The sequence below is a fragment of the Pocillopora damicornis genome, chromosome 7, assembly GCF_964200805.1.
Source record: "Pocillopora damicornis chromosome 7, jaPocDami1.2, whole genome shotgun sequence".
Lineage (NCBI taxonomy): Eukaryota > Metazoa > Cnidaria > Anthozoa > Scleractinia > Pocilloporidae > Pocillopora > Pocillopora damicornis.
This window is the reverse complement of record NC_142676.1, coordinates 6,602,057-6,625,589: the sequence shown is the minus strand read 5'-3', so window position 1 is coordinate 6,625,589 and position 23,533 is coordinate 6,602,057. Positions and strand designations below refer to the sequence as shown.

At 37.2% G+C, this 23,533-nt stretch overlaps 2 protein-coding genes across 4 annotated transcripts; one reads left to right on the top strand and one right to left on the bottom strand.

The window, feature by feature from the left end:
- Nucleotides 1–214: 214 nt before the first annotated feature.
- LOC149042280 (peptidyl-prolyl cis-trans isomerase FKBP2-like) lies at nt 215–9,648 on the top strand. 3 transcript variants are annotated; one of them, XM_089212802.1, is made up of 8 exons: nt 215–342; nt 494–720; nt 6,444–6,534; nt 6,847–6,900; nt 7,097–7,118; nt 8,197–8,232; nt 8,486–8,521; nt 9,507–9,648. In XM_089212802.1, the coding sequence occupies exons 2-7, from the start codon at nt 634–636 to the stop codon at nt 8,511–8,513; spliced, it is 318 nt and encodes a 105-aa protein (XP_089068928.1). In that variant the 5' UTR covers nt 215–342; nt 494–633; the 3' UTR covers nt 8,514–8,521; nt 9,507–9,648. The 3 variants fall into 3 exon arrangements, with proteins under 3 accessions (XP_089068928.1, XP_089068926.1, XP_089068927.1); XM_089212800.1 differs by having other exon boundaries at nt 235–342; nt 8,186–8,232; XM_089212801.1 differs by lacking the exon at nt 6,847–6,900 and having other exon boundaries at nt 245–342; nt 8,186–8,232.
- Nucleotides 9,649–10,192: 544 nt separating this feature from the next.
- On the bottom strand, nt 10,193–22,079 carry LOC149042279 (uncharacterized). The gene is made up of 9 exons (XM_089212781.1): nt 21,899–22,079; nt 20,798–20,862; nt 19,050–19,118; nt 18,624–18,689; nt 17,652–17,813; nt 16,254–16,331; nt 15,692–15,759; nt 11,516–14,788; nt 10,193–11,184 (listed from the first exon to the last, which is right to left on the bottom strand). The coding sequence occupies exons 3-8, from the start codon at nt 19,114–19,116 to the stop codon at nt 11,528–11,530; spliced, it is 3,702 nt and encodes a 1,233-aa protein (XP_089068907.1). The 5' UTR covers nt 19,117–19,118; nt 20,798–20,862; nt 21,899–22,079; the 3' UTR covers nt 10,193–11,184; nt 11,516–11,527.
- Nucleotides 22,080–23,533: the final 1,454 nt, after the last annotated feature.

The following is a 23,533-nucleotide window of genomic DNA, read 5'->3' as shown; positions in this document are numbered from 1 at the left end:
TAAAACTCCCCGAAGAAGTTACGAGAGTTAGACGGAACGCGTCAGAGAATAAAGAAGTTTTACAACTACTGTTCGTACAGCACTGCTCACCATTTTAGTTTTAAATTTTTAAAAAATTTTTTTTAAAAATTACTAAAAAGTTATTGAAAAAAATTAATAAACGTTTGAGTCGGAGCTATTCCTGTCAGCGGTGAAATACAGGAATGGCTCCAGTCTCTGGTCGTCCGCCTGAACTGACCAAATGAGTTTTGTCAGCGGAGCTTGTTAGCCGATGACTTTTTCATCGCTGGAAAATCGCTGAACGACCTCGCTGAATAAGAAAGGCTGCCTTCCCTTCGCTACGTAAGTAATCATTTCTTTTTTTACAGATCGGTGTTTTCACTAGCATTGATAATTCATTGTTCCGCTTTGAGACACGCGGTTAACAATACTCACGGGCAAAGAGTTAAGATATAACTTATTAACTTTTACTATTTTTATCATCCAATTACAGGTCGGAGCCATTCCTGTATTTAGTCGCTTGTATATTAGTCATGAAATTACTTAGCACTCGCTTGCCAAAATTACGCCTGCTCTGCAGGCTATAATCACCCGCACACCTTCTTTGAACCAAGCATAATCTGAACCATCCGTATGGCCATTGAGACAATTCCCTTCAAGCTGAAAAGGGGTCATCATCAAAGGGAAGCGAACTACAAGGGATCCGAGAAAGAAGAGGAGGTAAGTCGTGTCTTATCTGGGTTTTCTCTAACGGTAAGGCCCAGAAAAATTCAATCTTTTTTTACCAATCGTCGTTTGATACTAGCTTATAATTAAAATCACGTTTCGGCAAAACAATGACTTTGGCCTTCATCGGCTAAAAACCCTCGCGCCGGTTCATCGCTTGAATAACATTCTAAAGTGTTCGTATTCTTCAAGTTATTTCTTGTCCTGTCGTTTGGAATGTTTTATACGGTCGTGGTGTTAATGGAAAAGAAGTTATCTTACGGATTTTGTTTTGCCTAGAAAGTTTTCAAATGATAGCGAACGGCGAGCGCAAGTTTCTATCTCTTTCTCTCTTCAGTCAACTATCGTAGGATTTACTCTATTTCTAAAAAAATCGCGCTTTGTCGAAGAAGTATTGTTTTAGCCTGAGAACGGAGTAGTGGCCTTTCCCAAAATTCAAATATATAAAATGAGATCGAGTCAGCGATGATCATGTTTACATTGAGTCTGATGCGGTAATTCGATTTTGACAATATTGTCATGTGAGAACCCGTCAAACATCTGAGAATTAAAATACAGACCGCAAATGTGTGGTGCAAACAAACTTACTGGTGAAGTGGAGTTAGTTCTACTGCGGAATGAGTGAATTTCATTGTTTAGTTATGGTACTTTTCAGCGCTATGTTTTCATGTTTTCTACTCGAACTTCAGGAAATGGTTTCAATTGTCTCACAAAACATGGAGCCACTTTCTCTTTGCTCAACATCTCGAGGCGTACGTAATGCTCGGGTTATGGTGAACATGCCTGCGATACGATATTTTTTTCCTAATGGTGGAAACTGAAGAATCAATCTCTGAAACCGATAATGATCACATTTTGCAAGAAGCGTCTGAGCTGTGATCTTGTAATTAAATGGGGTCTTAGCAATTTGAGCTCACAAGAACCCTGGTAAGCACATGGTTAGTGTAAGTAATTGTTGTTCACAGTTTATGAATTCGGGAGCCGTTTTTGAGAGTCTGTTTCTGTAACTTTCCTGGATATTTCTGTTGAATTCATTGAGGTACAATCTCGGAATTTCATAAGCGATTATGAACGATAATTCATATCAGCACCATAATTCAGGGAGGTTTTATTAACCGTGACATTATCAGTTTACAATTCGTGAACCATTTCTGTAACCTGCTTGGATATTTTCTTTTGAATTAATCGAGTCACACTCTCGGAACCGTATATGTAGCACAAGTGAAGCACATTTTCAACTTTCCAAATGATTTTAGGAAACTATACTTAATTGACTCTCGATAAATTGGCCTGCCATAACGCGTTGATTATTTTATCATTTTGTAGCCCCAAAAGCTCGGCTTATGATTCCGGAGGTACTGAACTTGATATACTTGATTCAAAAGGCAGCCTTCAAAGAGGATATACGACCGTATATTGCACCCGGTTTACATATGTAGATAATTACATGAAAGATACCTATTAAAGCTGTATTCAGAAGCAAAGACACGTAGGTAATATACTTCTGCCTTATTTTTATATTAAGGGGTTTCTTTTTATGTAATATATATCCATCCCTTTAATTTCTTCCTTAATCTGCCTGCAAATAATTAAATTTTATGTTTTAATTCAGGTGTGAGAAGATAAAACAGAAGTGTTGCAGAGTTCTCCTTCCAGACTGAATTCAGGTGAGAACATCAGTAAACTAGTTGATGTCATATGCTTTTCCTGAATCTTTAATTTTATTGCCCTGGGTTTTTTCACAAAGGGTCTTTTATATCTTTGTGTGCCAGCTAATGAGTTAAATCTCAGTGAATAGATAATAAATAAATCCATCTTAAAGTTTTTGGCATTTACTATTTTAAAATTCATAATTGGCACTCTCTTTTCATCCATGTAAAGAGATATTACACATTTCTTAAACTAAAATTTGAATCATGAAGTCAACTTAACTTTAATGAGTTTGAAACTTCATTGTACATAACAACACTTTACTGGAGTATGTTACATTTATTTGCTGCTTTTCTGGTACATATATACATGTTATTTGCAGGCTGGGAGGTCTGTATATATGGTGAAAAACTGTGACGGAGGTCTTGAAAATACTGCCCAAGGCCGTAGGCCGAGGGCAGCATTTTCAAGACTGAGGTCACAGTTTTTCACCATACCGACCAACCCTTAGCCAGTAAATACCATATTTATTTTTTTGAAACTTGACGAAATTTGTTCCGAAAGAACCCAAATGATTTAGGGCTGTAAATACGGCAAGATCTTCCATAAACTGAACAGTTTTTGAGCCAGTAAATGGTAGTTAAAATAGAGGTGATGCAAATTCAAGAGAGATGCGTCAGCGAAACATTTTCATTTCCACAACGATAATTTAAAAGGCTTCCAAACAAACTTTGAAACATTATTTTTACAAGTATCTGTCACAATCTGACACCTGTCAATTAGAGAGTGTGTAACCAAAAGAAAGCGTAAGAACATTTGAAAAACAACGGAACTAGTTTGGCAAGGACTGTCATGACAATGTTTTCTTCAAAAACAGTCAATGATCTAATGGAAAGTATTATTCACTCTCATCGACGATTCATTCATGTACAAAGATTTACCTCTGTTCATTAAATAAACGGCAAGGAAAGTAATCGCGAGTAAATTCAATTTTTTTATTTTGAAGTTGTGAGAGTTTGCTTGTTTGTTTGCTGCAATGGCATGTGTAAATCTGGTCTTTCCTCCACAAAAACTAAATTCGAATGGCACACTCCAACGAGACACAAGGGGATTTAATGCGGCCTATTCTCAAAAAATTCCTTCAGTTTCTCTTGTGCAATTTACGGTACAAATGTTCAAATTGAACAGACTTGGAAAGACTCACTGAGAGCATATGTTTGTTGTAAAACTTAAATTAAAACTTCGCTCGCTCTTTCAATGCGAACAAATTGCTTGAGAAAATTCAGGTATTAAATGAATGAAAGTTCCTTCATTCAGTTTAACTGTAACAAAATCCCTCACATTTTAACTTTCTTGGTACTTTTTGTGAACGATTAAAGTTAATTGCAGACAGGTTTTAGGCCACTTGTCAACCAACGTAACGACACTATTGTTTATACAAATTCATTCTGAAACCAATATTTTTCTGTCAACCAAAGTGATTTGAGTGAGAGAAAAGGGAGGATTCATAAGTTATTCATTGGCTTGAAGTAGTTACTGATGTGTTTGCTTAAAAATACTGCCCAGCCGGAAACACAAGCTATATTTTATGAAAAATGGCAACAAAAGTTGGGATGTACTTGGCGACTCACGAAAGCATTACCGTGGCCCGTGGGCAGAGATAGGAAAATACTGACCGGGTAAAGAACCAATCAGATTGCAAGATTCATTAATGTGCCCTCTCAAAAAAAAAATAGGATTACATAACCCTTTAACTCTCAAGATTTCATCAGTAATTCTCCTTACTGTCTGCCAAACAATTTATTTGCTGTTAGGTTGGAGAATTTGGAATTGGATCAACCAATTATCCCCCAATTGATATTTTTCTTTATACTCATTATTTGTTTGTTTGATATTGTACTGATGGTGTAAGGAGAAATTCTGTCTAGATCACTAGTGGGACTAAAAGGGTTAAAATCTGCGACTTCAATATGTTATAATGATTAAAATTTTTTAAAATGTAACCAAAAAATTGTGAGGAGAATCTGATGTTATGAGACAATGGAAAAACCTGTTGCTGGTTCCTTATCTCTTTAATGTTTAAATGTTCATGGGAAATGCGTTTTTTTTTTAAAGCAAGGATACAGAAGTTTTCAAAGCTGATAGAAATAAGCTGTTTGCTAGTAATGAAAAGCAACCTGACAATCACACCTTAATGTTTGACATGCTTCACTCAAACATGTCAGTCGTGTGTACCTACTGTTATAGAGGTGTCTTTCTTGCCCTGTGGTTCATGAGCTGTCACCTCTTATCGAGTCCAGCTTTGTTTACCCCCATTGCACTTGCCTTAAACCAACATCTACCAGAATACTTTGAATAGTTCATACTAAGATAGAAAGGGGCCTCAGTGGTCAGCATTGAGTTTGGTCGTTTCTTGCGATAAATTTTGTAAACAAACGCAGGGTTTCTCTCATCGAAAACTCAGTACTTCTGACAGGTTCTTCATGATTGGATGAAACGTTTTCTCCACATGTGAAAATGTTATTTCTCTGATTTGATTGGCTGTAAACAGCTCTGAACGGCGAAAATATTTGACGGATCATAATATTTACTTGATGACTGAGTGGGAAGTCTGTGCATCATGATTGAGAGCAAATATCTTCTGTCTGATTAGTACGGGAAAGAGCCAGTTTGAATGTGTCTCAAAAAGATAATTTTTAGAATATCCTCCTCAAAAATTCCACTCAAAACTTACTTTTGTCTCCTTGGAGTCCCCTAAAATCTTGCATGGTTGTACATCAGTGGACATGCATTAGGAACCAAGGAAGGTTCATGCATTACTGTTACATTACATGCAATAATAAGATACATGAAAAAGTTACTCAGTTCTGATTGGTTGAGGTAAATGCGGCTTATAGGTGATTAAATGCAGAAGAGGGTTTATTCAGTACAAAGAAGTAACAAACCAGACTCAACAATTCCTTGAAATGTTTAGCCGGACCTTAAAGATGGGAAAATATCAATGTATATTATTGTTTTGATTGTACACGGTTGTTTTGACCGAACGCACAATGTCATTTGCAGGCTTTGAATAAATTATTTTTGCACATGATGTGCATGCTTTGCTTCCACATAATTATGATAAGCTTTCTCGTATTTTTTCATGTATATTATTAATATGTAATCACAATTTTTCTCCTGCAGTTTGGAATAAATAAGCACAAGTAAATTTTTTCAAAGACCACAGCCACATGGTTTAAATGTTGTAAAAGGGTTAATATTCCCTCTGCTATGCTTCAGCACGTTGATAATTTCGTCTCAAGAAAACATTTTGTTACGCTGTAAATGATCATGTCTTAGGTTGGTCAAAAAACTGACAGGTGAATTCATGCGTGTAAATGAACTTTATTTCCTGATTGAATGCAAAATTCTCTGAGGGATTTGTTTGCTGACGTCATGAGCGTGCACAATAGGAATATGAAGCAAACTCATGCAATTGAATTTGATCAGACAAATTTACTAGCTATGTTGTAAAATGAATTAATCGTATGACAGTGAGGAAGGGAAATTCACTTTTTCATGTTGGTTTGATTCTTGGCTGGTTTAAAAGGCCCAGTGAGATAAACTATATACCAGGCATAAATTGACTTCACTAATTTAACAGCAGTATGTTTCACTTAATTTTCAACAGTGTCACACTTAATATTGTGAACTTTTACTCCTTTTTTTGTTGAATAGACTTCTGTCAAACATGCATAACAGAGAGGGTCTTGTTTCTGCTTGCATGGTTCATTTACAGGGTATTTAAAGATATTTATCAAAGATGAGGGAAGTAATTTAATGCAATGTTTCGTCTTGAACTCCTTGTGAGAAAATGGTTTCCTCAGGTAACATGACTTGTAAACCAATTATAATGAAGAAATTGAACTCAATCAGCTGATACAGAATTTTTAAAGTTTTTTCCATTCATAACCCAAAATTAGTTAATTTGAATTAGCTGCAAGAGAAAGGTCACAACTTGAAAAGGTTTCCTTCAAACTTGAGTTGTGTTGATTTGTTCTGTGTGTTTAAATTTATTTGATTTTTAGGGTACTCTGAGGAACGGGACACAATTTGACAGCAGTATCCCTCGAGGAGAACCATTCGTGTTTACATTAGGAGTGGGACAAGTTATCAAAGGTGGATACTTGTGATATAGCATGCATGACTATGTGCAAAACAGGCTGATATTTGTAGTTTGCCATGATATTGTGCATTTAAGCAAGTGATTGCACTTTCTACTGGTTTACCAATTAATTGCCCCATGTGGGAAGTAGGGAGAAGGCAAGAAAGATTTGGACATCACAAGCTTATGGGGATCTATTACTTTAACTTATTAACAAGCATTGGGTTTAATGGTTTGATAAACTTTAGGTTTCAGAATGTTTATAGTTAACTTAGTTCCTCAAACATCTCATATGTTTTTTTTTTCCCAACTGTTTTATTTTATAGTCATTTGTTATAAGGCAGGGAAAACAAAGCAAATAGAGGAGTGGTTTGGGACAGGTCTTGTAATGTTCTTGTTGGATTACATTGTAAAATAACCAACTGTCCAAACAGCTGTGCAATTTCACATGATATTTGTACTCAATTTGTGCATTATTTGTACTCTCTGAGAGCAGTTGAATAATAATGTAAGACATTTGGTTATATTAGAAGTGTTTTTACTATTTAACAAGTCATGATTTAATTTTTGTTACAGGATGGGATCAAGGACTATTAAAGTAAGTTACAACTATAGACCATTCATCATTTGTTTTTAAGTCTTATTTATACACAATAAATTCCTCTCTCCACATTACTTACATTTTCAAACTACTTCCTCAAACTTTTCCAGAACTGTACCGAACTATACAAGAAAAGTAAACTGTGAAAAGCAAGCTTTTGAACTTTGTTGTTCTGTATTTTAAAATTTTGTTCAAGCTGGGGTGAATTTTGTAGTAAAAATGCCAGTGCATATGAGTTATGGAAAAGTGGTCTGGATTTAGTAGTCTGGTGTAAGAGAATTTCTGGCCAGTGATTCAATGTTCAGTGTGCAAGCATGAAGTGTCAAGCATAGTCCACACAACATGGCAGGTAAAGATGTATTGGGGGTCTATAAAATTGACATTTTTTTTCTCTCTCTACTTATAGCTAAGGCTGAAGAGAACCTGAACAGTTACTAATAAACTGGCTTCAAACCATTCAGCAAATGTGGAACTAGCAGCAACATAAAATTATTTTTACCCTTGTGGTTTAACCTGTTCAATTACTTATAGACATTAAATTACAAAGCATGAAAACCAACCTCTTTGGAAGTGCTTTTTTCATGCAATCTTGAAAAGCATCAGTTGATTTGTTGACAACTTGAAATACAGTTATTGCAAAAATTTCAATAACTATGAAAAAAATGAAATATTTCTAGTCAGTAGAGTTAAGCCAAAGGGTTGTCATTTGATTTGGTATTGTTTTAGCCTACAAAGTATAATCTTGCACTGTTAAATGGGCATTTGATTAGTACAGCAACTGACAATGGCCAATGAAAAAGAGATTCAAGAGAATAGGGTGAGCTGGGAAGAGCTGAGGAGGAAAGGGAAGAATAGGCAACAGTGATGTTCTCTTGTTATGATCATATGTGTCTTAGGGTATGATGAGGACAGGCTGACTGACATATGGTATAGTTCCTATAGTTCTTTTTGGTGCCCAGCTACCAGCTTTTCTGTTTTAACATTTTGCTGTTACTTACTCAAGGTATAAATAAACTCGTTGTTGTTATTGTTGATTGAAACTTTTTTTTTCGTGTTGTTTTTAGTATGTGTGAAGGAGAAAAGAGGAAACTTGTAATCCCATCAGACCTTGGTAAGTCCCTGCTCTGATATTTAAGTATATAATTTACGTCCAATGCAGTGAGTAAGAATTGTTGCCAGTAGATACTAGTAGGATTGATAATGGGGCAACTTACCTTGCTTGAAATGCAAGCTTATGTAGATATAATTTATCTGTTACATACAAGCAAGCTGATTTATGCAAGAATTCTACCAGTCATATTCTTATTAAAATAATTTTCAGCTGTTTTTGCTATACTAAGAGGAATTTTCTTTCTTTTGTGCAGGTTATGGGGACAGAGGAGCTCCCCCTAAGATCCCAGGTGAGTAAACAGCTTGTGGTCAACAGAGACAATGCTGAGTCAGAGCATTACATGAACACCGAAGATATTGATACCAACCTCTGAAATTGTGAAATCTGGAAAGATTTGATTTTGAAGCATGGCGTCAAAGCCACCCCACCCACTTCCCCCACAGATTTGTTCATCAACACTCTGCTAGTCTCTCCTCACAGCCTGCAAGTTTGCACATAATCTGACAAAAAAGGAAAAACCACAAAACTACAACTATCTTATTTAAGGAATTATTTTGAAGTATTAATTGCTCATAATTCATTTTGTCTCAGTACACTCTTAAACTATGTATTTAACCTAAGGTCACCAGAGAAATTTGAAGTAACCATGACAATGCAAAACACAGGGCAACAAACCAAGTGGTCTATGAGCAATTGTAAAGTGGCAAATAAAAATCCCTTAACACTTTGACCCCTAAAAGTTACCAGCAGCTAATATCTCCCTTTAGTATATACCACACAGGTGAACAGTACTTTTCACACGCACTGATTGGCTATTTGGAAGTGAATTGCAAGTACTAATCACCTTCCAGCAGCTGATGACACAGCACGTCAAGAGTTTAATTTCTGACCATTTTTTGGTATATTGAAAGAAACAAACTAAATGTTTGGTATCTGTGCGGTACCTGCTAAAACAATTATTTGCATCCACTTTTGTGAATAATTGTTAAATATATAATATCAGCCCTGAGTCAGACATTAAGGTCACAAGAATAAAGGAAATCACCAACTAAAGAAGCTTTTGATTGTTACACAAAATTTTTCCTTTTAACACCCTAGGAAATGTAGAGTGAACAGTGTGGAAAATACCCATACTGATGTTAGGCCAGTTAAGGTGTAAGGGGCTCTTTCCTTGAGGGATACATTAAGGGCTTCTTCAATCATATTCCGGCATGAACTTTTTTCCTCAAAACGCAACTTAAAATGAATGTACGCCAATTATTTTATCTTTTCAGGGGGCGCTACATTGGTATTTGAGGTTGAGCTGTTGAAGATAGAGCGAAAAACAGAATTGTAATCAGATCTTGAACACCATATAGCGTGAAGGAAATCTTCTGATGTCAGAACTTTTTGAAAATAAAACTGTCTGTAAGAAAATCATAGAATACTTTCTGTTCATGTTAATTACGCTTCATATTAATTTATTTTTTTATTTAGATTTTCGGGAAAGGACGGTTTTTGATTGACGAGAAAAGTGTTCTTTGATTTTGTGGGTAGAAAGTTATCGGTTTTTGGGCATATCTCCAGCACAGAATATGTCCCCGCATTTCAAACTTGAATTTCTCCCACGTGCTCCTCAAATAGACTTCCTGCTGACTTTTTTGAGTCATGGGTTTGGATTGCCATGAGTTTTCTTAAAGGAACCAATCACACCCGAAGACTTCCTACTACAAGTAATGAGAATTGGCGCATTCATTAAAGTGTGGTGTTGTCAAGTGCATTAACAAGCGCCTTTGCAAGCGTCTTGACCAGCGCCTTTACAACCGTGTCCTGGAGGGGCTCCTAATGACCGTTCAATCTTAAAATATCCATTTAGCGTTAGAACCCCTAGCCGAGTCTACATGCAAAATTTGAGCCAAATCAGTGAACCTGCTTGTCCGACCAGCCTCTCGGTTTGCAATTGGAAAATTCGCTTAAACAGAGTGTTCATGAACACTTTATAGCATTCAAACGCGTCGGAAAAATCTGTCGTAGTATCAGTAATACTAGGATTAAATACAGGTCTTAAAAAATTGTGCCATTTTAATTCCAACAAATCTGATGTTCTTGACACGAACTAATGATAACTAGGTCTAATTCCTCCAAAAGTTAATTAAAATTTCCATTGGACTGAAACTAAGATAATCGAACAATCAAACGACCAATTATTTTTCAAGTTCTATGGAAATCTTTACGAAAACATGGCTTTAATAGCTTTATGTAAACCTTCAGGCAAAAACCGATTGAAAAAATCTGATGTTCGTGACACAAAAACTAATTAAAACTAGAAAAAATTCCTCCAAAAGTTAATTGAAATTTCCATTCGACTGTAACTAAGCTAATTTAACAATCAAACGACCAATTATTTTTCAACGTCTATGGAAATATTTACACACGCATGTGGCTGCAATACTTTATATAAACCTTAAGGCAAAAATCAATTGAGAAAAAAAAATGGCAAAAACCGATTGAGAAAAAAAAATTGCAAAAACATTTTGGGAATACGTTTTCAAGGTGTTTCAACTTGAACGTAAATATAACACCTAAAACTTGTTTACAGATAACAACCTCGTTCATTTTAGATAAAAAAAAATGTGATAATGATTTCAATACATCACTAATTTAAAAAAATTACTTTTAAGCGTACAGTTCATTAAAAATTAAAAAATGCAAAGTCTTTTTTCTTCTGCGTGTCCAAAATCCTTATAGCTCATAAGAGCTTTTAAGACGTGGCTAATCAACTTTTGCAAAAAAAGAGATCCATATGGGCTCTTAAAGGCTGTTTCGCTTCTCCTGCTCTCAGTAGAGGACTTTTTCAGAGATTTTATAGGTAGCCTTGTGGTTTCTGCTCCAAATATGAACGCTTGCGGACAACTTTTTACTTTCTTGGGTTCTGTCTTTTCTATGATACAGCTCCAATTCTCACTGCCTTAACTGAAAAGTAAAAAAAAAATTATAATTCAGGGAGAATCGTTGAGATCATCTAAAATTTTTCATTCGGCCTTACGACATGAAACGCCCAACAACTATTATAGCAGAAACAATTATTATAGCAGAAAACTGTTTTTCACTCCTATCAAATTATCTAAGAAAAAGTCTGTGCCCACTCAATTTAAAAGCATTTCAATTTCTTCGGGAAAAAAAAAGAAACTCCTAAACTTTACACAGCAAGATAACGAAAAAAGCATTTATGATCAAATATGTATCTCTAATTTGGATTTAAAGTTACTTTGCAATGCATAAATGTTATGAAGAGAATAATTACATGGATCAGCAACTAGATGTCGTTAAAATCAAGTGTGACGTCATCACCAATGAGTACAAATGGTGCCCAGTACTTCACCTCCTTGAAGGTTTCAGATTTTCTCAAACACTTCATGGCCTGATTGAGAGCTTCACTTGCCTTCTTGCCTTTAGCAAGTGCATCGTAGAAGAAACTCATGAACTCCAGGGTTCCTTCGTCTGCAATCGCCCAGAGGGTTACCACAACAGCTCTAGCGCCAGCACCCAAGAATGCTCGGGCGACGCCAACCACACCCTCGGCCATGACCTCCCCACGAGCACTGTGACAACAGCTTAGAACAACCAGTCGCGCCCGCAGCCCAGCCTCCATGACATCTTTCATCGTCAGTAGATAGTCCTTCTCTTGAGGTTGAGGGGTTTCTCTTGTGGTGTTTGGTGCCAGGATAACTTCACCAGTTTCCATTTTACCATGTGCTGCTATGTGTACTAAAGCCACTGATGAGAGTCGTTTTAACACTTCATCTTTTGTTGCCATTTCCCCAATGAGAGGGGAAATGCTGAGGATTCGTCCAATCATCTCCGCCTCTTTCCTTGCTCCCGGAAGTTGTACCAACCGTCTTCCTTGATAGATGATCTCTTCAAAACATGGGTCGCCAACAAGCAATGCACCGCTCTTCAGGTGAAATTCAGCTGGGCAATCATTGATTAGTTGTAAGGTCGTCAGGGACGGAAGCACGCGGATTCTGAATAAATCACTCAGATAAGTTGACTTCGAGTCCTCCAATGCTGCATAAGGCACAAGACAAAATGGTCCCTCAGGAACAACCGTAAGCTCGTTTCCTTCGATCAGATCAGCAATAGGAGTAACGATGATGTCATAAAGCTTCTGTAGAGCACTTAATTGCGAGTTCCTTACATCAATTTGAATCATATCATTCGCTGCTTCCTCCGCTTTCAGCGAGTCATGGGAAGGATTTTCGTATTTAACAGCATCTCTTGAATCGATCTCCTTCAAGGCAGTTCTGTTCAGTTGCTCGATGAAAAATTCCAGTTCCTCTTCATACTTATAATTGTTGACATGTACCTTTCTCAACTGGACATTATTGTCGCTAAGGAAAACCCAGTAGTAAACGCACGGTCCACTGATAGCTATGAAAACCGTACCTAATGGAACAAAACTCAAGGTAAGGAACGAGACGCTGTTCCTTGAAGAATATTGGGGCTGATATTTTGCTTCTAGCAGATCTTTTAGAGCTTGAGCACGTCCTTTTTCTGCGGCAAGAAGAGCGTTGACAAATTCATTTTGAATTAGGTTTATACGCCACAAGCCTGTGTATGCACTTTTATGCTGATTACGATAAGAAATCTTCCACTGATCGTTGAATCGCAGGCCGGCCCTGATACTATCAAACCCTTCTACAGAAGATTGAAAGCAGTCAGAAGCCCTCTTGAGATTTCCCTGGAACTCAAAATAACTTCCAAGAGAACAGAGTGAGGATGCCTCTCCGGCCTTGTCTCCCACTTCCTTCGCAATTTCTAGATGACGTTGATGGTAATCGATTGCTGTTTTGAACTGTCCTAGACTATCATAAGCGCGGCCGAGATTGCCATAACTGTTTCCCTCTCCGGCCTTGTCTCCCACTTCTTTAGCAATTTCTAGATGACGTTGATGGTAATCGATTGCTGTTTTGAACTGTCCTAGACTATCATAAGCGCAGCCGAGATTGGCATAACTCTTTCCCTCTCCGGCCTTGTCTCCCACTTCTTTAGCAATTTCTAGATGACGTTGATGGTAATCGATTGCTGTTTTGAACTGTCCTAGACCACGATAAGCGCAGCCGAGATTGGCATAACTCCTTCCCTCTCCGGCCTTGTCTCCCACTTCTTTAACAATTTCTAGATCACGTTGATGGTAATCGATTGCTGTTTTGAACTGTCCTAGACCAAGATAAGCGCAGCCGAGATTGCCATAGCTCTTTCCCTCTCCGGCCTTGTCTCCCACTTCTTTAGAAATTTCTAGAACACGTTGATGGTAATCGATTGCTGTTTTGAACTGTCCTAGACCAAGATAAGCGCAGCCGAGATTGCCATAACTCTTTCCCTCTGCGGCCTTGTCTCCCACTTCTTTAACAATTTCTAGATCACGTTGATGGTAATCGATTGCTGTTTTGAACTGTCCTAGACTATCATAAGCGCAGCCGAGATTGGCATAACTGTTTCCCTCTCCGGCCTTGTCTCCCACTTCTTTAGCAATTTCTAGATGACGTTGATGGTAATCGATTGCTGTTTTGAACTGTCCTAGACCAAGATAAGCGCAGCCGAGATTGGCATAACTCCTTCCCTCTCCGGCCTTGTCTCCCACTTCTTTAGCAATTTCTAGATGACGTTGATGGTAATCGATTGCTGTTTTGAACTGTCCTAGACTATCATAAGCGCAGCCGAGATTGCCATAACTCTTTCCCTCTCCGGCCTTGTCTCCCACTTCTTTAGCAATTTCTAGATGACGTTGATGGTAATCGATTGCTGTTTTGAACTGTCCTAGACCAAGATAAGCGCAGCCGAAATTGGCATAACTCTTTCCCTCTCCGGCCTTGTCTCCCACTTCTTTAGCAATTTGTAGATGACGTTGATGGTAATCGATTGCTGTTTTGAACTGTCCTAGACCACGATAAGCGCAGCCGAGATTGGCATAACTCCTTCCCTCTCCGGCCTTGTCTCCCACTTCTTTAGCAATTTCTAGATGACGTTGATGGTAATCGATTGCTGTTTTGAACTGTCCTAGACTATCATAAGCGCAGCCGAGATTGGCATAACTGTTTCCCTCTCCGGCCTTGTCTCCCACTTCTTTAGCAATTTCTAGATGACGTTGATGGTAATCGATTGCTGTTTTGAACTGTCCTAGACTATCATAAGCGCAGCCGAGATTGCCATAACTCTTTCCCTCTCCGGCCTTGTCTCCCACTTCTTTAGCAATTTCTAGATGACGTTGATGGTAATCGATTGCTGTTTTGAACTGTCCTAGACTATCATAAGCGCAGCCGAGATTGGCATAACTCTTTCCCTCTCCGGCCTTGTCTCCCACTTCTTTAGCAATTTCTAGATGACGTTGATGGTAATCGATTGCTGTTTTGAACTGCCCTTGATTATAATGAGCTATTCCTAGAAGGTTACAACGGATTCCCTCTTCGGTCTTTTCTCTGTCTACGTTGGCATTTCCCATAATACACTCGTGGCTCTCTATTAATGTTTGAGATTTGCTCAGTAAGTGAAGCAGAGGTTTGTTATCCTTCTCAATCTTATATGGGTTAAGAATAAATAACTGATGAATGGATGTGTACAAATTTCAATAAAAATAAAAATATTAGAGGTACAATTCTATAAGTTGAGACATTTCATGTATGTGAATCGCTGAGAAAATAAGTATGTCAGTCAAATCCTGGAACTTTACATTTAAAATTTGCATTTTTACATTAACTGAAATGATACTGATTCTAATTTTGAAACAATGGCTGAAATATTTCCAGATTGTGAATCGAAAAAGCTTCAAGAATTTATAGAAAATGCAGCAAATGTAAACACCAAAAAAAAAGACCTTTATGTGGCCAACAGTTCGGACGACGTGAGCTGAAGAAAAACGGATCCGTCTGGATATTATGAGCTTCGAAGCCAAGGAAATTGATGTGAATCTGAAGAAGTTTTTATCTCAGAAAGAATGACGACTCGGACTATAAGTTAGACAGTTTGGGGTTAATACCAGCGTCACTGGACGTTCTTTTAATGGAAGCTCGTGGTATTTTGCAGAATTTTGGAACATCGCTCTCGCGGTGTTTTTCTCAAATACCCCTAAAAAACATGCGCTATTCCCTAAACAAACCTTAGAAAAGGACATACCTGTCGAAAGTGGATTTCTTTTGACGATTTCCTATTTTAAATATTTTCTTACCAGAGTGAATATTAATATAAGTGTTAACAAGCTCACTAGGCGTAATCATTGTTTGGTTTGGGCGTCCTGCTGATATTCTTAGAGAGACACTGATGAGGGGCGTTCTGCGAATTAGATAAAATGCCCCTTCTGTCAAATGAAATGTTTTGGAATAACTGAAAATATTTTAGTTTCTTTTAACTGCTCAGCTTGGTGTTAGTGAAAACTGCTTGCATTTCTTTGCGTATAACGTTTGAAACACTCGTTAAAGGATACGGCCAATCCCATATGTAGCCAGCTCCTTGCTTCTTTGTACAAGCAAAGCTCCACGCAAGCACTGGCGGCTGAGAAGGTAATGACGTGAGGTATCTAATTAATTACTATCCACATATAAAAGTAGCCAGAAAATCGTCTCACACCCCATTCACATCAGCAAAACATTTTTAGTCAAACCGGGTTCAACTGAATGAAAACCAGAAAGAGAGGACTGAAAAACTGAATTTTCCGTAGAATTCATACAATCGCTTATTTGCATTTTCAATATATTATATGTGAAGTCGACTAACATCGGTTTATACTAATTCTATGAAGAAAAAATTTAAACTGTATTTAACAAAACGACTTCAAACATGTTTAACCTTTGGTGTTAATGAACCATTACTGGTTTAATTTTCATTTATAGCTCACTGACCTTAACTTGCACTTTTTATCTACATAGCAAACATTTACGGACCAGTTATTGTTGATACCCGAGGTACAGTCAGCTGCCGTAATCCATACAATTCTCTTGAAGAAACCACAGCAAAGTGGTTTGATGAATTTTGACTGCAACACCCACCTTTCTTAATAGCTTTGATTAAATTGGGTTCCAACTGAACAGAAACTGTTGCATCATTGAGACATTCTTCGTAGTTTCCTAAGGAATTCAGGAACTAAGTGTCAGTCGTCATCACGTGCCAATTTACGCATCCGTCTTTATACCTGTCCTAGACTTGGCCTTAGTTAAAACCAGGAGAAAATCATTTTATCGGGTAAAATTGGGGGAGATAAGGTTCACATTTTGACCCAGATTTGACCCAGATTTAAGAGAATGTGGTCAAACTCCTTCGTTTTTCGCCTCTTGTCCTCTAGATATTTCAAACTTGGCAACTGGGTATGATCACAAGAAACTCACAGAGTTCATCTCAGGGCAATTCTCCTCATATTGATTTTTAGTTGGTGGTTTACTTATCAAAGAAGCAGCTCTACGCTTCCTTGGTATCATATTAGTCCATCGCTGGAGTTGCCTTCTTATGCTGAATAAGCCGAAGCATACCCGAATTTCCTGAGTGCTGTATTACAAATTATTTTAATTCTCCTTTGGGAACGATGTGTTTCGGAAAAAGTATTGTTTTTCGCAACCTTGAAGACTTGAATAAAATATGAGTAGATTACTCGGATCTAGGAATTTCGGTTTTTCTAAAGCTTCTCTTCACTTTAGACTATATGACCCTGTAAGTGCTTTGCTCATATTTGATTGCTTTTCCGGGCATCTTTTGAGAGGATTCCTTGCTTTTTTCTCCATAAAATTCGTCTTTTAAAAAAGTGATTGATTCTTAAGTTGGCAGATGGCCGAGCCATTATTTCGGTGGTCGAGTCAGCAGAATATGAGTCACAACGACTGGCTAGGGAGGACATGACGCCACTTAAGAGGATTACCACCTTGATTTAAGGATACGCACTTTTTGAGGGGTAACCATCATAAACTAAATTGTTCCGTTTTAGCTTGATATAATCGTAAGCCGGCTGAGACGCAACAATTCGAAATGGAAGATGTTATACTGAGTGAATTAGACGCGTAATTAATTTTAACCACAGAACGGATAAACCTCCGCACAACATCAGTCCTGAGATGTTGGTCTTCGAACCTGTGTGGGAATTTTCGATATTCTTATTGGTTGCTTTGCAATTTATTTGGCAAGTATGCTTATCATAATTTACGGTAAGAATATCTCACAATTGCGATGAAACTTTGCTTGAGAATTTTATCCTAATGGAGAGTTTCCACGTGTGTGATCGACATGATTCAAGTTGCCAGTTTCATTTAAATATTCAGGCGATAAATGATGCAAAAATGACAGGGAAGACAGCAGGCGAGGATAAAATCCTGTTTACAACGGGTGCAGATTGTACATTCATTATCTTCACTGAATACGTTCCATGAGGAATTTAGTAGTTCCTTTAAAAAGATTCTTACCCAAATGGAAATGAGCTGCTGCTCTGTTGCTATAAAGCTTGGCGTTCAGCCGTATATCTTCGCAGTTCACTTGAAGACCTTCCGAGTAGGAGTTTATCGCGTTTTGATGTTTTTCCTGTCTGTATTCTTTGTTACCTTCCTCGAGACATACTCTTGCTATATCTGAAAACACACCGGTTTAACATTAATGATTTCGTTTTAACAAGGTTTCGTTTTCATGTCGTTAGATCCCCTTTCTAATTCCTATCCTTTACAGGCCTTTCGTTCTTTTTGAACAGTCGGTTATTGTATACATGGGCCCGCCGACCATTAACCCTCACCCCACTGATATCTATAAGTTTTACCATAGTTAGTAGAGGAGACTACTAACTCTACTAACTATGGTTTTACAAACCGTTAACTCTAAGATGATGTTTTGAATCACTTCTAAATGGTCTCCAGACCAATGAAATTCGGGAACTCTGGCCATATATGGTGTGGTGTGTTTGAAGGAACGCAGAATCAGATAAAACTTTTTGTAAACGTTGTTGCCCATTTGATTTCCACGATCAGTCTCCTCTCGACTTTAGTTACAAATGTTTTTTAATTGTATCAGGATATATTTAGCAATAGTAGTGATTCATAATTTATAAAGCAACTGCAAAAGTGTACGTGGCGTAAATGAGAATCATTCTGGACATTTTCTTTGATTTTGATTCAAATCTATCCGTGATACTGAGTACGGTACTAATTTTTTTTCATTACATTTTCTTGTATTTCTAGCGGTAATAACTTTAATGATGATTTTCATCCCATGTATATGTATACAATTGTACACGTTACACCTACAGCTTGTTCGTGACCCACGCAGCAATGAAACTCAGTGTTTCTCTGGTGATAAAGTTTGAAATTCGAGCACATAGTTTCTGTTTCAAAAAAAAAACCAAAAAAAAAACCACACCGAGGCGTCTTTTAAAGAATCTAATTTCTCACCTCTTAATGGATCATCGTACACCTCCAGTTTGGTGTCATTTGATGTCACTTGACTTTCGTTTGTCCCTGAAATTCGATCATTTGATAAACATTATTAATATTGCCAGAGAAAACGCAAAAATATGAAAAATAAAACTTTATTAAATTGAATTGTTATGGATAAAAATTCATTTATAGTCCATGCGAATTGCTCAAATAATGACGACCGAGTTTGAAAAGCGCTTGGTCAAAACTGGTGTTCAGTTCCTTTTTCCGTGATGTCATCGGCCATTTTGAATCGTTATGCGGATTACCGCTGTACTTCCAGTCCCAGACTTGCCGCTCTTGATAATGCCCACTAAAGATGTACTTAACTATTCCACCACGAAACATTACAACCGCTTCAAAATGACCATGTAGCAGTGTTTTTCTATTGCTCTCTCTCACCTGTGACCCGAATCTCATTGTTCAAATCCAGTTCTTCTCCCGTTGTCGGAAGTTTACTCTCCGCCATAGCTGGAAATAAAATAGAATAGAATTTTACTGCGCTAGGAAACATCCTCACGAAACAAAAAAGGATACTAAAATGAAAATAACCCAAAATGAAAGGCGGAGACCAACTCGTCTCTGATACTTAGAGAAAACGAAAGAGTGAGAATTTCAAAGTTTCTCCGTCACGCTATTGTGATGGGATTTTGCTTGAAAAATTCCCCACCCTCTGGATACAGACGGCAGTGTAATGCCTGTGGGTTTCCCGTGAAACGGGGTTGTTGAATCTTCGAATGGTGCGGCGCATTTTACAAACTCAAAACGCAGTCAAGGGTCTGCACAACTGTCACGAGTTCTTCCAAAATCCCGCAGCCTATTATGCAAAGAAACGCGTTTACATACGATCATCTAAACATAACTATCAACCAATTAGAGTGAGAGTAAGATTTCATTTGGTTTACGAATTTTCTTGCTAATTTTCTATAGCTTTCGTGAATCAGAGTTATCAGTGCGTTTTTCCAATGTGTGGAAAAGGCTCCATCTTGCATCGAAAGACTTTGTTGTCAGATTATAGGAGCATTTGAAACCGAAATAAAACTGAAAAAAATCTTTTGATATCACAAAACTATGGAGAAATCAAAAAATATCTGTAAATGCATTGCTGACATAATAGAATCTGTTGCAAGATAGTTTTGAAGGGGGATATAAGGAAATTTCTCTTGTTAGACAGGCGTGGTATTCTCCGCGTCCTTCAGAGCAGGATTCTACCCAACCACCAGCATTTTCTGAGCCAGAATGTTTACCTTCTGTAGTAAACACATGAGCTAATATTGTTCGTCATTGCGCAAAGAGAATTCCCGCCAAAACCGAATTCCGACCGAACCGCGAAATACGACAAATCACCTTTTGGATGAGTGGTTTAAATTGTTGAAGAAAAAATTAAGAGAAATTTTCGAGGAGGTCGAACGATATTTGCAAAGCTTCCAAAAAAACCAAATAAATAAATAAATGGTAACGTTGGCGAAGTTTCATTTTCATACATGATCAAGAATTCGTAATAATTAAAATTTAGGGTTGAATTTTTCATTTTTATGTCACCTCGCTCTTTATCACGTTACTCCAATTTCTCTTACTTTTTTTGTTCTTTTCATGTGGTGTAACCCATGAGCGAACAAGGTTAAAGCGAATCCAGCTGTGTTCTAATCAACTACCCGAGAGGGTGTGATGTGCTCTCTAAGGATTTCCCACATTGAAGTCGAAAAAAAGAAATGATGTGCTTGTAGCCGGTTCATCACTTCGTAATTTCTTAACCAGAAATTTTTTTGTTTCACAAACAAAAACGTTTTCCAGGAGTTTTAAATACAAAGGAGCCACGAATATATCTCCTTGTAAGTCAAAATAAAGAAAACTATAACGAGTCCCGCAGATTCATCCATTTTGGCAACCTCTTGGTATATATATAAATAATTTTTCTTTATAATATATCCCTGAAACCATCGTCTCGGTCCTTAACAATCCAGAGAAGGAACTTGGCCGAACTTACACCTTCTTAAGCTCATGATCAAGCATGTCCAGTTACGGGGTATTACGTGTCATGATTAACAATTATTCGCCGCAGGCTCAGTGAATATTGTTCAATAATCTTCGAGAATAATCATCGGAACAATTACACTATAGTAATTTACAATATGAAAACTGTGTAGTACCTGTTAAACCGCCATCCTCTGAATCAGTTTATCCTCCAAAAGTTGTCATTATTATTTCTACATGCCTGAAAATATCAAGAATAATACGTTTTGCTTTACTAAAATTTCGATAAAACCACGAAAGATTTCATATTAACGAGCAATAGATCAGTCTATAATCCCTTGTTACGAATAAATAACAAATCTCTTCAAATGTCCGGTTTAGAAAATTAAAATTGTTCTTTTACTTCATGAAAGTTCTCGTGCCTGTCTTTTTCTTTGTTTTTGTTCTTGCTCTCCAATTTTGTGTATATTTTTAATGTTTCTGTATTCCTTTTACTTCATCCTGCTATTGAGACTTAGGCTCAGTTATTTTCCTTTCAACATAGGACAAACTATCCGCAATTCAAAATCCTTTTTTCAGTTCCCCGGAGAAGGACAGTATATATATAAAACTGAATTGAAAAGGATGAAGACAACCTACGAGTTTTACTTTTACTGTACCAAGAGCTCAAGCGGTGCACACAATACTGGAATCAGCCATGTGGTAGTTTCATAAATTTCTCTTGGGCAGATAAATCAGCTACTTCAATGTTTATTATGTTTATTTTAGTGTCAGCATTGAGAAATAATTCCTTCATCGAATTCAAACTTATAAAGAGAGAGGAGAAGTTTTTTGCTCGGGGGTCGAATGAAGAAAAATCTTTTTATCCGTCACGGATAAAAAATTAAGAGAATCTAAGCATCTTCGAGGATTCAATCTCTAAACCCGTAGATTTCGATGTTTTTAATTTCTTCATTCGACGATGGAGCTTGAACTTTACCCTCTTTCTTGATCTATTTTCAGACATGACGCTTTCGACAATTCAGATGCCAGCAGAATGAAGGAAGTTTGTCAAATATGAACCCAGCGTATGTCTTGACTCACTAACGAGGTCTTTTGTAGCTTTGGACTGGAGCTTTAGATCATAAAATTTGAATGTCGAGGTTCGAATCCTCGAGGGAAGCTAGATATTTTTCTTTCTCCCTCGCCTACGACGAATTAATGTCATATTTCTCTGATTCTTTCGTATTAAGTTTAAACTTTTTTCATGTGTATTTAGTCATTAATCCAGTACTCACCTGTAACTCTTGTGATATTGTGATTTTCCCCGCAAGCGTATAACAAAACGATATACTTGGTAACACGAGCAGTTTCGAAGAGGCTGAATACAATTATGAGCTTATTAAACTGAAAACAAAAAATGGTGTATCATTTGTTAAATTTGTAAGTCACGAATCTATTTTTTAGTCATGCATGCTATTTTACTTTTCAATCGTCATGCTGGAACTGGATGTCAAATAAATTTTCAGCTTTTTCATTTTCGTGTTAAGGAGCGGAGTAGGTCACAAATATGAATGTAACGCTGAGTCTAACTTCCCAGCAGCCACGCACAGTCTCATTGACTAAATGTTCAATAGTCAGGAATTTTTACAAAAATTCTACTGAGAGGTTCTTTCAAACTTCTTAATAGTGTTGGATGCTTTTTAAGAAATTTCATATGAATTCAAAGTTTAGTTAGTTTTTTGGTTGATGAGTTATTGCCTAGTGTCATGTAAAGAGCGTTTGATCCGCTCATGAAGTCATTTCCCATGCACCCGTTTCCTGTCACGCTCTCGTCGCCTTCGCGGTCACACAACAAGCAAGAGCTAATTATTGTTAAGAATTACTGACAGAAATATAATTCCTTGAGTGAGGCTTAAGCGTACAACATGGCGTTTATAGGTTAAATTTGGACTGACCAAAAATCACTATAAATTTTTCAGGTGCACCTGATGGCCGGCAAACTTGAAACTCACCTGACAAAGAAATTAAAACCTCGTCGTAGCTTGAACTTATCTAACACTTTAAAAACATAACAAAAAATTTTCTTTTATATCGATAATAAAAAATTTATCAAAGAGACTACATTTTGATTTCAGTCGAAGAATTCAACCCCAACGGATTTATTTGCGACTTCTATTACTGCTCGTGTCATTAGAGAAAATCGCGAGCAAATTTCCTTATTGATTAGCGCTGGTGCGCACACAGAGTCATTTGCAACTAACCTTGGGATAAGTTGGTGGCTGGGATGCATGCGGGCACTGGCCTTCACGTTAAGCCCTCAGCACTCTCTTCGGGAAAGCTGACAGTAATGCCACCACAAGATAGCTATACCCTCAAAGACGGTAAAGATTTCAAAATTTGCTTCTCAGCAACTGCTGCATCAAATTTAAATAAACAAAGATAGAAGACCTCTTTGGAATAGATACACTGAAGACACTACTGCAACTTTGAATCTGTTGAATTATGCAATTCTTATTAGTCAGCCTGTTATTAGAGTATTTTGCATATATTTTGGTTGGGTTAGAACAGAACAAGAAAGAAGTTGGAAAGAAGGTTTATTCCCCAACTACAATGCTTTGTATCTCCAAGACACTTCGCTGATCAAAACTTTCTTCACGGCCATCGGCGTTTTAACTCGCTGAACAGGAGTTAAAATCACATTCTTTGAGGGACGTGAGATGTTCTTTATATAATCAGCTTATAAATCGGTTAAATGTTTGTCGCTGAAATCGAGAATATTTTTATTATTTCCTATCAACAAAATTGTACCAAAGGCAGGAATTTCAGATAAAGAACGCTTAGAATTTTGTAATTGATGAGTATCGGGAAAGAGCCGATTTGAGCGTTTCTTTCGTTAGAGCTAAATGTTTGGAATATTTTATCAAAAATTC

Coding starts and splice junctions, on each gene's coding strand:
- LOC149042280 (XM_089212800.1), top strand. CDS start 634: ATGGCCATTGAGACAATTCCCTTCAAGCTGAAAAGGGGTCATCATCAA. Junction 721..6,443: donor GATCCGAGAAAGAAGAGGAG/GTAAGTCGTGTC, acceptor TTTGATTTTTAG/GGTACTCTGAGGAACGGGAC. Junction 6,901..7,096: donor AGAGGAGTGGTTTGGGACAG/GTCTTGTAATGT, acceptor TTTTTGTTACAG/GATGGGATCAAGGACTATTA.
- LOC149042279 (XM_089212781.1), bottom strand. CDS start 19,116: ATGGCGGAGAGTAAACTTCCGACAACGGGAGAAGAACTGGATTTGAAC. Junction 17,814..18,623: donor GTACGATGATCCATTAAGAG/GTGAGAAATTAG, acceptor GTGTGTTTTCAG/ATATAGCAAGAGTATGTCTC. Junction 15,760..16,253: donor AATCAAAGCTATTAAGAAAG/GTGGGTGTTGCA, acceptor TTACCTTCTCAG/CCGCCAGTGCTTGCGTGGAG.